General features: G+C 37.9%; 1 protein-coding gene across 2 annotated transcripts in view; it reads left to right on the top strand.

Annotated features, from left to right (window-relative positions):
- The window catches only part of LOC134873286 (dematin-like), a 41,349-nt gene extending 27,544 nt beyond the window's left edge, over positions 1-13,805 (top strand). The window contains exons 7-18 of one of the 2 annotated variants that reach the window (XM_063896773.1): positions 260-304; positions 1,817-2,003; positions 2,270-2,314; positions 3,914-4,069; positions 4,210-4,310; positions 5,075-5,180; positions 6,052-6,110; positions 6,192-6,234; positions 6,778-6,785; positions 6,881-6,937; positions 7,751-7,831; positions 8,952-13,805. In XM_063896773.1, coding sequence (XP_063752843.1) covers positions 260-304; positions 1,817-2,003; positions 2,270-2,314; positions 3,914-4,069; positions 4,210-4,310; positions 5,075-5,180; positions 6,052-6,110; positions 6,192-6,234; positions 6,778-6,785; positions 6,881-6,937; positions 7,751-7,831; positions 8,952-9,065 — 1,002 coding nt within the window. In that variant the 3' untranslated portion in view covers positions 9,066-13,805. The remainder of the gene's footprint in view (positions 1-259; positions 305-1,816; positions 2,004-2,269; positions 2,315-3,913; positions 4,070-4,209; positions 4,311-5,074; positions 5,181-6,051; positions 6,111-6,191; positions 6,235-6,777; positions 6,786-6,880; positions 6,938-7,750; positions 7,832-8,951) is intronic. The other variant, XR_010166945.1, reaches the window with a different exon arrangement.
- The last annotated feature ends 122 nt before the right edge of the window (positions 13,806-13,927 follow it).

Here is a 13,927-nt window from a genome sequence, read left to right as displayed (position 1 = left end):
ATTTTAAGTCCATTTTCAGATTGTTTGGTGTGATTTGAAGTAACTAAAGTAGTACGCAAATATGGCATTAAACATTATAAGAAACTGCTTATCATTTCTGACTTCTGACTTATGATTCAACTATCACACTGTTGGCTGGTTCGTGTCTCCTTGAGGATAACAAATGTTTAATGTTTGTTTTGTGTGCAGCTTTTCTGAATCTATTTATATATTTGAGTCTTTTTAATCTATTAATACAGTATGTTCTTTCCTCCCTTAGAGGTCCTTGTCTCCTCGCTCCATCTCTCCTCCACCCTCCCCCGAGGTAAGACCCCTTCCTCTCTACAAATGATCTGATGGTTTAATGTGATCACATATCCACATCTAAAACACCTGTTGTAACAACCAGGAAGTGAATGATCATAAATTCACATAGTGGAGAGACGCTGCTTCTCAGTTATTTTCTAATATACGGTGGCATTGCTCCAGTACTCATCATCAGTGAAAAACCCCTACGAAATTGTATGGCCTCAATAAAGTCAATAAAGCCCCATTAAATGTGTATGACCTAGGTTTGATGAAGGCCCCCCCAGAGAAAGGACATATTTTAACCTGCACCAAGCATATGCTCCATAATAGCACGGATAAATGTGAATATTGATTTACACACACAAACATACTCATCGTCATTGCATTACGTTACATTTAGCTGACGCTTTATCCTAAGCTATTCATAATAAGGGCAATAAACCATGAAGAGACTCAGATCAACAAGAAAAGTGTGATATATTCTGGCATGCATTTGTTTTTAAAGGGCTCAAAATTATTATTATTTATTTAATGGCCAAGGTAAAAGCGGAACAGGTGGGTTTTTAGTTTGTAACAACATATATGCAGACTTTCTGATGTCCTGATATTAATAGGAAACTTGTTCCACAGTTTTTGAGCCAGGATAGCAAACAGGCGTGTTTTAGTTGAGGGATACCTGGTTCCTCTCACAGTGAAGGAGTAACAGACTGATGGCTGATGCAAAGCGAAATGCACATACTATCCTGGATGTAGGACGGATGGGATGCCTTCACCGCACAGTAAGCCAGTACCAGTGTCGTGAAGCGCAATCTGGCAGCCACTGGCAGCCAGTGAAGGGAGCGGAGGAGCGCTGTAGTGTGGGAAAAGGCGCTGAAGTTTGGCCAGGCTCAATAGGTCTTCACAGTGTTCTACAGAAACCCTTATCCTTAGCAACACACACAGAAGGGTAAATATCCTTCCCAGGATTGGCCAGTAAATAGAATAGATACACACTCACATCCTCACACCCTCACACACACACACACACACACACACACACACACACACACACACACACACACACACACACACACACACACACACACACACACACACACACACACACACACACACACACACACACACACACACTCAGAGTTCAACCAAAACCTGATATTCCACCAAATGGAAAAGGACAGCAGCTACTGAAGGAATCGATTAGGTTCAGCTCAGTGAGATCACCACTCCGAGGTTTTTGTATTTCTGCCCAAATACTTTATTTAGTACGATAAGGAAAGACGCCATGTTCCGATTGGTCTAAAGGGTTGAAATCTAGTGAGGACATACTTTGGGCAAAGAATCAAACAGTTCAACTTTAACATCATAAATCATACATATTTGACATTGTGTTAAGTTTACAGGTACCTGTAGTTTCTGAAATGTTCTTGTACTTTAATTTTATCTTATGGCATACAGTATAACATTACTATTTTTATATTTAATATAATGAATATATATGTCTGACCCCTGTGTTCCTCTGTGTTTCCAGAAGGAGTCCAGGGAGTGGCTGGAGAACCGGTCTCCTGGATGTTCCTCCCCTTGTTCCACCATCCAGACCAGCAGTACACTCGGCACACGAACACCACCAACACCTAACACACCAAACACACCAAACACACCGCACACTGTACACTCCTCTGTGGCCAAGAGCGCCCTGCATCACTTCCACAGGCCAGGTAATGACTCTTATATCATTCTATATTTGATCTCATCTTCATGCAGAAAGATCAGTGTGTATTTTGGCCAACAAGTGACGAGACAGAGTCTTCATTACAGAAACGTCCAGCAGGGGAGCTAGCAGGTTTCTGTTTACACTGTCAAATGGTGTCATTATTCTTTATCAACTAACTTGAATGAACTGTATTAATAATGTAATGTGTTTATATTATAAGGCAAGAATTGCCTGATGTATTTTTTCTCTTCCTCCTCGTCTTTCTTTCAGATAATGGCTCCAACATCTATAAGAAGCCTCCGATCTACAAACAAGGTACTTACAAAGTAACCCCCTCAGAAAAACGACAATTAAAATAAATGTTTTTTTTGTATTTGACACTCATTTACCAGGTAAGAATAGATAAATAAACACATGTTTCTATTTCACCATGTTTTTATCTATGAGATTTCTAGCCAGAGGTAAGAGAAGAATTCAGACGCTTTACTGGAATAACAGTACTAATACCAGACTGTAAAAATATTCCACCATTCAAAAACGTACTTTGTTTTATTATAATATATGATACTACAGTCAGACTATTCACGTGTTTCTTTGATATGTTTATTAGAAGCAGCATATAGTTTTAGTTTGGCGTCCAGGCTGGGCCTCATCTCTCCACAGATTTACAAAAGGCAAGGCAAGTTTATTTATAGAGCACCTTTCAACACAAGGCAATGCAAAGGGCTTTACGAAAATGAAAGACATTAAGAGCATTAAGAAATAGCGCAGCAGAAACACAAGAATGGCATTTAAAAACAGTCATTAAAATGCAAAGATAATAAAATACACACCACAGGTATAATACATGAATAAAAGTCACATGCAGTGTGAGATATGACTCTCTACAACAATTCCAAAATGTCCGCTTCATCTTCTCAGTGTACAGAGGTATTGTCAGAGCTGACTTCTGTCCTCTCCAGATAAAACAACCTTTTCTGTTTTAGTGCTGGTCTTTTTTCTCCAACCTGATCCCATGGTACTCTTAAGTTTCCCTGAAGCTATTCCTCTTTCACATTAGTTAAGTTTACCGTGTCTTTCTAAGACTTTTTAGGATTCCTCCGTGAACCAAGGACTTGAAACCAAAATGTATAACCTGTACCTTTAAGTTCCCCTGAAACTATAACATAAAACATGAACAACACAGGTATAAAATACATGAATAAAAGTTACAGTGCAATGTTAGATATTAATAGTTCAATTAAAAGCAGCTGCAAAAAAACACATTTTCAGCCTGGATACAAAAGTAGTAAGAGTAGCGGCAGACCTGCAGGGTTCTGGGAGTTTGTTCCAGATATTTGGAGCATAATAACTGAAAGCAACTTCTAGTGATGATTAGATAACTATCCCCCCCGAGCCTACAGGTGGATGCTGGGGTGGTGTTGGGGCAGGCGAGTAGCAGCAGTAGCGAGGCAGAGGCAGAGGCAGGCAGATCTGGCAGCGGCAGGTTCACATTACTGCTGCAATAATGTGTAGAGTATGTCGCATTTACTGCTGTAGATGTTTAACTGCTGTAGTTTAATCCACAGCAATTCATCATACTCAATAAGATCATCATATGTTTGTACCTTTGTCCCTGTCCTGTGAAAAAAACATAGAAAGTTGACAGAAAGTCAACCTGTCATTACAGTCCTTGTATGAGCTTTATGACGATGCTCAATAAGCATATTTGCCAAGAGTACATCTTTAATTTCTTTCAAATTATAGATGTTGCAATGGATATAAGAAAAAGTCTACTTAGTTTTGTAATCAGCTTTAACCTGCTGTGTGTGTGTGTGTGTGTGTGTGTGTGTGTGTGTGTGTGTGTGTGTGTGTGTGTGTGTGTGTGTGTGTGTGTGTGTGTGTGTGTGTGTGTGTGTGTGTGTGTGTGCGCAGATGTGTGTGTCTCCTCTCAGCTCCCTCAGGGTAAACACATTGAGGATCTGATCATAGAGTCTTCAAAGTTTCCAGCAGCTCAGCCTCCAGACCCCAACCTGCCCTCCAAGATAGAGACCGAGTACTGGCCCTGCCCCCCCTCCCTGGCTGTTATTGGTACGACACTGAAAACGCCATGCTGTATTCAGGATATATTTAAAAAGTTGGGATTTTCACATTTCTGACAAAAAATTCCTGTAAAGCTTCAAATCCTTCCTGCTTCCTGTATTAATCAGACCATCACCTCTCCTCTCTAGAGAAAGAGTCGAGGAAGAAGGATCAGGGAGATGAAGCGGAGGAGGAGGAGGAGGATGAGTTATGGGGACTGAGAGCGCTTCAGAAACAAGAACTCAACAAGGTACTGTACATTGGCAGTTCTGTAAAACTGTGATTGGACCCCTATGTGGCCCCCCTCCAAAAGTACAAATCTATGAGCATGTGATAGTGTTACACTACATGGACCTTTATTTATCACCGTGGGAGTAACTCAGGGGTCTCTGCATTTGACCCCTCCTAGTGTTTGGAGGCAGTGGGATGCCATCATGTACGGTATCCAGGAAGCAGTGTAGGGAACGGTGCCTTTCTCAGGGAAACCTTGGTAGAGCTTGGTCTTTCGGGACTTGAACCGGTGACCTTCTGGTTCCCAAGCCAAGTCCCCATGGACTTAACCACCACCACCCTATATGTTTGTGTTGCAGCCAATACTGTGCTATTACCTGGGCCTAAAATAACAATAATGGGGTTTATTTCAGTTATGGATTTAAATAAATTGAAACTAAGTTGCTGAAATAAATACTAGGAAATGTTTTTAAAAAACGTTCTGTTGCATAACTATTGTATTTATTACCCCAAACTGAATTTAAGTTAATGGTAAAGTAAGTAACCAAACCAAAATTGGCACAAATTCAGTTTTCAAACAAAAACCAATAATGGTATTTTATGTTTTTTGTGAGCCTTGAGTTTATACTGACCTGAAATGTTGACACTGTCTTTGTCTCAGTTGTCCAACATTAAATGTGCCCCTCTCCTTCAATAACTGGCCGCAGCAAAATTGGTCTAGAACCACCATTGGTACTGTAACTTAAATAAAATCAAATAATATCTCTCTCTATCTCTCTTTAGATTCAGTCAAACCTGGGAAAGATCATCCTGAAGGAGGAGCTGGACAAATCTGCAACTCCTCTGAGGAGGAAAACTCGCTCATTACCCGAGAGAAGCCAAAACACTGGTACAGGCACACACACATCTCCCCCTCACTGACACACTGCATTTCTTTAGCTTAACCTAAAACCAGATCTCAAACAGCCCTATGATAAATGACAGACCAACACTCATACACCCAGAAGTAGGTAGTTTATAACCCTTGGTCTGAAGAAGAAACAGCTGTGGTGACACCTAGTGGTCAGGATGACTACTGCCAACATAAAAAAGACTGAATTTCACTTTACATTAAATAGCATTCCAGATACACTTTACTACAATTAAGGCAAGAAATTGATTTGTTTGTCAGGGTAATGAGGGTTAAAGTGCTTTTCTTTTTTCTAATCTGTCTACATCTTCTTAATTCTATTTAACAACTTTATTTATATAGCACCTTTGAAAAAATGTTTTCATAAAAATGCACAAAGAGCAAGTGAACTAAACAACAGCATCTACACTTAAAAACACAGCGTAAAACAGATAGAGAATCTAAAACAAAAATACATGAAAATATATTAAATTATTCAGATGTTTCAAATGTCCCCTGTGACAGCTACTATTATATATAATATAATTTAATTATTATAACTCATGCTGTAATGTAAAAGCAGGATTTCACTGCTGTAGTTGAATAAGGAAGGGCTTATTTTTAACAAAAGTGAGGGAAATTCCCACCCTCAAGTATTTGGTTAGTCAGAACCTTTACATTATTACTAATATAACACATAATGTTGTTGTTAAAGCAAATGCAGAAATTGAAAGGTTTTACATGAAAATTAAAGCGATCAAAAGAGTTTATCTTCGAAGGGACGTAAATAATATTGCAGAAAACAGCCTTGGATGTCTGATATTTTTAAGCTCACTTTATTCCACACATTCCATTAACCTCCCCTCCTCAGGTTCCAACGCCTCTAAGTCTGTGTATTTCCCAGCATCTTCTAAGAGCGGCCTGTCCAGGGTGAGTCCTGCTGAACCAAAACCTCCAATCACTGCAAAGTTTACTGAACACGGTGATCAACGTGGTTCTGTTTGTTTTCAGCTTCAGTCGGCAGAGTTCAGCTCCTCGGAGAAAGCTCCTGCAGGTACAGAGTCACATGATTATTTCACATCAGATAAATAATATTCGCATACTTGTAAAGTGTATCCCACTTTTTGTAAAAAATCTGCACAGCACATTTTGCACTTAAAAACATATTTTGTTGCTTTAATTTTAATGCAAAATTGTAAAGTGCAGTTCAAAATGCAGTGATTTTACATGCCCTTCCAAAGAGTAGTATAATAAATAGGTGATATAAAAGTGCATGTTTACAAATAAAACAAAATACTTATCATATTTTTTTGTCATTTAATTAAGTTTTGTTTTGTTTTTTATTTATTATTTGTATTTATTATATTATTATGTCTGTCAGCATTAAGAATGAATAAATGTCATTGTTTAATTCAACCTGCATCATACATATAGTATAATGTAGTTTTATTATATATTTGATATATATATTCATATTTTTAGTTTTTTCTGTTCTGATCTTATGTAAAGCGTATTTGAGCATTAAGAAAAGCGATTTATTTACATTACCTGCTGGCTATTTTAAATGATATTTTCTTAATTTCCTCTCTTCCTACAGATCTTCAGGTATAGTTGGATTAATTAATCTGCAAACATGTTGTAATTATTAAGACATTGCTGTTACTGATGGTGAACTGATCATATTATCGTGTTTGCTTCAGAATGGGGACTCCAGGATGGACAGAGGAAACTCCCTCCCCAGCATGTTGGAACATAAGGTATCAGCATCGAGCTTGTTAAACAGCAGTTGAAATACAAAGTAGGAAAGAGTGCAAGTCTAAATTTAAGTGCAAATCCAAAACACAAACATAGACAATAATATAGTCACTTGACACTAAGTCGGCCACATGGTCTTAAAGTGGGCACTTCCTAAATAAACTCAAGTAGCATGTTTGCTAGCATGAGACTTTTCTTTATATGTTTTTAAATTTCGTATCATTTCTTGGTTAGATCGTTTTCTACAAAATATAAAATAATCAAACTGAAAAAAAATCTTTTTTAAGTATCTTTAGCCAACCAAACTTTATTTCTTCCTAACTTCTTCCTGGGCAAAGTGTTGGTAGCTTTAATTTAGTAGTTACACATTTTTATGCAGCACCCCCCACATTAACATTCGCCAAGGGGATGTAACACTGTCCCTGTTACCGTTATATACAGTTTTGACCTTTTTTTAATCCTATTTTTAGTGTTCAAATGTTATGATAACATTCACCTCCAATGTTTTTTATGGTAATGAAACAAATGAAGTCATTTAGTGAACTGACCATTTAACCCTGTAAAAAAGTACTCATTGTTATATCAGCTTATTTTGTTATGCTTCATTTTAAAACAATGTGTAGTGATTGGTTGGTTGGTTGGTTGGTTGGTTGGTTGGTTGGTTGGTTGGTTGGTTGGTTGGTTGGTTGGTTGGTTGGTTGGTTGGTTGGTTGGTTGGTTGGTTGGTTGGTTGGTTGGTTGGTTGGTTGGTTGGTTGGTTGGTTGGTTGGTTGGTTGGTTGGTTTTTTGGTTGATGGATTGATTGATCTTTTCAGATTTGCCCCTATGAGATGCTGGTGGTGACCCACAAAGGGCGGAGCAAAATGCCCCCTGGTGTTGACAGAACCAGGCTGGAGGTAAAACATTTCAAAGTGTTGCAGTGTTAAATATATTATCATGTCATATCCGCCGTCTTATCGTAAAAAGTGTGTTAATTCCTTCAGGTTTCTGGACAGAATAGAGAAATGTTTCATGGTGTTTGCAGCCCGTTGAATCATTGAATATTCCCTCTCCCATGATGACTATTTCCTCTCCACCCTCGTGTTAAAGCCCACACATTTGGCCTAAATCCCCCTAATACCCCTCTCACATAAACTTAATTTTAACCAACACACCACCGACATCTTCATAAGGAGTCTACAAAGATTATCCGTCATCCGTAAACTCAAAGGACTTTAAGTCCCCCCCCCCCCTCTTCTCCTACTACTGTACCAAAGCATGACCCATCCTCATACTGCTCTGCCTGCTTACAATATAATAATACTTTAATGGTCAGATCAAGTCTGAAATTTGACTTGCATCCCAGCAGCTCCATTTGCAACATCACCATGGACAAAAATCAAGACAGAATACATGAGAAAACAAACATTGAACATAACGTCACATCACTGAGAGAAACATGCTCAAAGACCCTTTAGTGTGCATTTGTTAGGATTGACAAAGGAGTACTTCAGTATGACTTTATTGAATTGCGGGACCGTGTATCTCCGATTAGATGGTAGCAGTTTATATTCACTGTTCAGAACCTGTTTGGGTCTGCTTTCTCAATATGCTTACTGACACCAAGAGCACCAAACTCACACGCATTGCCAGCACTGCTGCCATGGATAACTGGTCTCCCTTCACCCAACCTCACAATGCTTAACAACAGGGTCCTCTCACGCACCGCAACCACAATAGAGCTGGACATCACACACCCACTCAATCAGTGCCTTGCCCCACTGCCATCCGGGCGTAGGAACAGAACATTGAAATGTAGAAGGGTTCACTTTAGAAAAATCTTGATTCCTGCAGCCATTGCTGCCTGAAAAAGCAGGCCTTGCTGAGTGTAACTGCCATATGTGTCGCTAACTGTTGTTGTATGTGTCATTGTTGTTGTAATTGTATGTATAATGTGTACAGTTCTGTGAAAATGAATTTTCCCCTGGGGACAACAAATCTAATCTAATCTAATCTAATCTAATCCCTGTCCTACAGAGACACCTCTCTCAGGAGGAGTTCTTCAGTGTTTTTGGGATGACCATCGAGGAGTTCGACTGCCTCTCTCTGTGGAAGAGGAACAACCTTAAGAAGAAAGTCTGTCTCTTCTGACGCCACTGGAACCATGTGTCCCACAATCCCCCTGCTTTTCCTGGATCACTGCAGGATCCTGGAACAACCTCGGACTCATATTATTAGCACTGCTTAAACCACCACCACCATCACCATCACAGTCAGACCTGTCAGTGAGACGTCAGGTCTGATCACAGTGAAGGTTTGAATGAAAACACAGAGTGGCTTTAGATTCCTGCTCCACATGAACTGTTTTAAAGCAAAGCTGCAGATTCCTGTATCATAAGCTTCTAGATGTCTGTGGAAATGTGTTGATAACAAAACTGCGAAGCGAGCACAGGTCAGGTTTAAATGTGGAAGCACAGAGCAGGTTGTGACCCTAGTTTTGAAAGGTTATACTTAAACTGAGAGCAGAGCCAACACCAGTAAGTCTGACCTACAAATGAAAAGCCTAGTCACATCTGCATTCTTAAAACAGGTGTTGGAACAAAATTAATTGAATTTCAGAGAGCATCAGTAGATTTGCTTCTGTAGGCAAATTGATTTCATGCTAATCTGTTAGCACTGAACAAGATGCATCATGATTTCCAGTCACAAGATAGATTTTCTCTAGTAAGCTACGGAGCTACTTTCCTAGCCACTTACTGTTAGCTTTGCAAGCTATTTTGCCTATCTAACACTTAGTACCTAGCTAGTTAACAAGTAAGCTCAGCAGCTAGCACCTCGGCAAGAAGGTCTCCTAGGAGTAGATGTTATTTAAAGCCTTTTATCATATATATCATTTTAAATATAAAAATATCTACATTTGTTATGATATATCTTAAATCAGGAAAATCACAAAATGTTTGATGGTATGTGTGACTGGTACACAAAAATCATGATGTTAAAGTAGCAGTAGACAAATTTTCAAACTTTTCATCCCTCCCCAACTTCTCTGAGTGGCGTTATTGTTGCTGCCATTGTCAGACTTTCCTTTCGCACAACCAGAACAACTACTAAGCTTTATGCAAATAAAGTGCGAAGATGGCGCTAATATGCAAACGAGCTTTGATATCATCTAGAAACTTCTGGAGCTAATGCTAGCAGCTTCTTTCCGCAGTTTGTGCTGTAACTGGAGCCCTGTACCAGGATATGGTACCTGGAAGATGGAAATGCAATAGGGAATCAAATTCAAATGGTGTAATTATTGTCTATTGCTACTTTATTGCTTGCAAATGTATTTAAAAACTAAATGTTGCCATACAGCAGCCCAGCCCACCTTTTTATACAACAAAATCTTTGACATAAGACACATTTATATAATTATATTGTCCAACCCTATTCTCACTAAACTTCAACAGATGGACATAATTGAAGCAGTGGTCTCTGGATTATGAAAGTATCTAACAGAGACAGACGGGCTTCTTCTATTAGTTCTGACTGAGATCTTAATTTCTATCAGACAAGCAAATATTTTATTATCAAGCTTCTTGCTTCAGTCAGGCTTTAAAACAAACATTCCTATAAACTCTGATTCAGGTCTCAACACAGATCTATACGAATAGAGCTTTCAGTGATAGATCAAAATTATATATTTCTATTGGCTTAGCCATCTATGATGTCACAATGAAAGGATTTCTTTCCCAGCACCTAAGAAGAAAAATAGGAGACATTTTTATCACAGTCTGATTTTTAAGCTACACATGCTGAGGACATTAACTTACAACTGAATATTTTTATTTAATTGATTTGTTGTAGGCATATTATTTTCTTCCTCTTAGTCCGGACCAGCAATAAAAAGCTATATAGTTATCTATTACCATACAACTTCAAGAGGTTATTCAAATAACATGTCATTATGAACACACCTCATCACAGTCCCAAGATGTTAGAAAACACAAAGGAGCACTGGAAATGTTACATCAAACACAAACACAATGCTGAAATTGAATATACACATGACCACAATTTAAGTAATTGATCAACTAATCCCACATTTAAAAGAAAGGAAAGCCACAAAATCTAAAATCTAAATCTGTGTATTTAAAATAAGTTACTTAAAATTGGTCCCTCAATTCTCAGAAGCAGCATTGCTAACAAGCAGGTATATTATTTATCATCTTTATTTAGCATGTTAGCATTCTAACTTTAGGTTTTAGTAGTAACACAAAGTTGAGCTTTGTTTTTAAAAAATCAAGGTTGGAAGAAGTACGCAGGTATTTTAGATGAGTAAAAGTATAAAAATAGTACCGTGTAAAATACTCACGTGTACATGTAAGTCCTGCATCACATTTTTAATCAAATAAAATTACAAAAAGCATTAGCATCAATGCTACTTAAATGCCACTAGTTTGCCCAGTTAGGAATCAAATATATATTATATTATATTATTGTATTATAATTATAAATGAATAATCTTAAGCTTGAAAGTTGGCACTTATTTTGATGATGTAACCCTCTATCATAATTTATAAATTGATTTATATTTTGTATTAATAACCTAAATCTCAGAAGTTGCTCGTAACTAGTGCAATAAAATCATGTATTTGAATTAAAAGTATAGAGTAGTATGATATGAAAATAATTAATTAAAGTAAAAGTACCTTACATTTTAAGTACAGTACTTAAGTAAATATAATCAGTTATTTTCCACCACTGAAAAACACAAACTACTGGGATGTTCTGGTGTTCACACCCTTTGTCGTCTATTTTATTTTAAAGTGTCTATCAGGTATTCAAAATGGTCCAGACTTTGAAGAAAGGTTTTATGACTAAATATGTAGTTTAATATTTATATCAGGTTGGAGCAGCATTCCTTCTCAAAGCTCTGCTCCCATTGGCTGTGATCAAACTGTCTCCTGCTTGTCTTTTCTTCTTAGAACAGCAAAAGCCACTGCCCTGTTTTACCTCAGTACATGCACACAGAGATAGATAAACTCACTTTTTGCAGCGTAGGGGAACGATGATAACCTCAGAACCAGAGACTCAGAGCGCTGTGGCAGCAACTCTGTCTCCATATGGCTCTGGTATGTCCAATAAACAGGTTATAGGCGTTTTGTGTTGCTTAGTGACCAAATGAAGTGCAGCTATTTTCTAGTAATACATAGAGAAGTGGCATGTTTGTTATTAAAATCTAAACGAAAATGTAAAAAAGTGAATTATATCAACACATGAATGTTGAGACAAGAAGACGAAGGAAGGAAAGTGGACACATTTGGGAGGTTCCCTGACCAAAGGACAGATGGGAAATAACTGGAGAACATTTTCCCCTTCAACTTCAAAGTGAACTGAACATCTTCATCAATTACACGTCGGCACTTCTTAAGCAAACATAGATATATATATTTAGAAACTCATATGTCCATTAGCATCAAAGCTGATCTTCACAAACATGGATAAGTGGTTTTCTTTAGCATGTTTGGAAATTTCAAAGCAACACAGCTGTTGATTTAAAACTGAAATCTTGATATGAATGGACAATTTTAAAGGTGGAATGTATTGGATTTTATCTTTTAGAGGAAATGGAATTAAAAGCGATAGGTTGGTACAATGACTGTGAACAATTGAGACATTTGTCGTCAAACAACAAAAAGATCCAAAGTTCAGATTTTCACTTTTACTTAGACAAACTTTTCTCAGTCAGTCGGTCTTAATCAGAGCTACATTATGATGCTAATGAGGCTAACAGCAATCATCAAAGTACACATTTGTTAAAACTCAGACAAATGAATATATATACTGCATGTCGTAATTGACTGCTTGTAGATAATAAAAAAAGGTACGGTTTTCTCCATTTCTTTATGACATTAAAGAAAACTGCAACATCTGTATTTACCGCCATCCAATCGCAGCAAATGGCTTCACCCAAAAAGGGGCGTGGCCATGGTGTAGAGAGGAAGCACATTGTCGTAGTTCTCAGTTGTTTACAGTCATGGTATTGTCTCTGTATTAATGTGATTTACTAAAGGAGAAACGAGAATTGCAGCACCTTTAAAAGTATTTCAGCATCTCAAACTTCTGGGAGGATTACGGACAGTTGTTCACTCTCACTGCAAACGCCAAAATCACATCCGCAAAATCCTGCATCCCTCCACGTCTGCCTCGCACACGCTTCCTGTATCTGTTGAAAAAAAAAGACTGGAAAAAAAAACAAAAAACTGGATGAAGATTTGTGAGATGGAGTGAGCGAGCATTGGTCACTTTACGTTGATGATTTCCTTTATTACTTGTTTTTCTTTTTGGGGAAAGACTCTGACGCTGTTGGATGACACTGAGGATTAACGCTTTGTTCTGATTGGTTGTGTGTGGTTAGAAACAGGAAGCGGGTTGCTGTGACGAACACCATGATGACACAAAGATTGTTTCATGATTGTTTTGGTTTTTGTTGAACATTTCAAATTGTTTTTCTTTTTTATTTAATTAGGCTGTTTGAACACGCAGGGCGACTTCGGGGGAGGCATGCCACCATGAACATATCAGATAACTGCTGCATGCATAATGTCCTTATGATGATGTCATTTTTTATTTAACCTTTAATTAATTAGATTTATATAACGGCACTTGCGGGTAGAAGCACCCTGGTTTAGGTTTTACTGTCTAAACTCTCTAAAGTTTAGGACTCTGAGGTCAAACTGAGGTCAGAGGTCGTTGATTGTGACTCGCCTGTCCGAAGCCGCCCAGTTGCTGTACATATATATAATTATTGTTGTTGTTGTTGTTTTCATATCATGCAGGTGATGTAACAGATGAATGGTGATGTGAATGATTAACATGAGTTACAATAAAGAACATTTCTATTTGCCTGAGGATACTGAGGTCACATATCTGTACGCAATATTTATCACATCATAAGTACAGTGTGTTATTGACATTTAGTTTTAAGGCATTGGTGAAAGAAGTATTTAGATCTTTTAAGGGGCCCT

Source organism: Eleginops maclovinus, chromosome 12 (assembly GCF_036324505.1).
Source record: "Eleginops maclovinus isolate JMC-PN-2008 ecotype Puerto Natales chromosome 12, JC_Emac_rtc_rv5, whole genome shotgun sequence".
NCBI classification, from domain to species: Eukaryota; Metazoa; Chordata; class Actinopteri; order Perciformes; family Eleginopidae; genus Eleginops; species Eleginops maclovinus.
This window is presented reverse-complemented; position numbering and strand designations above follow the sequence as displayed.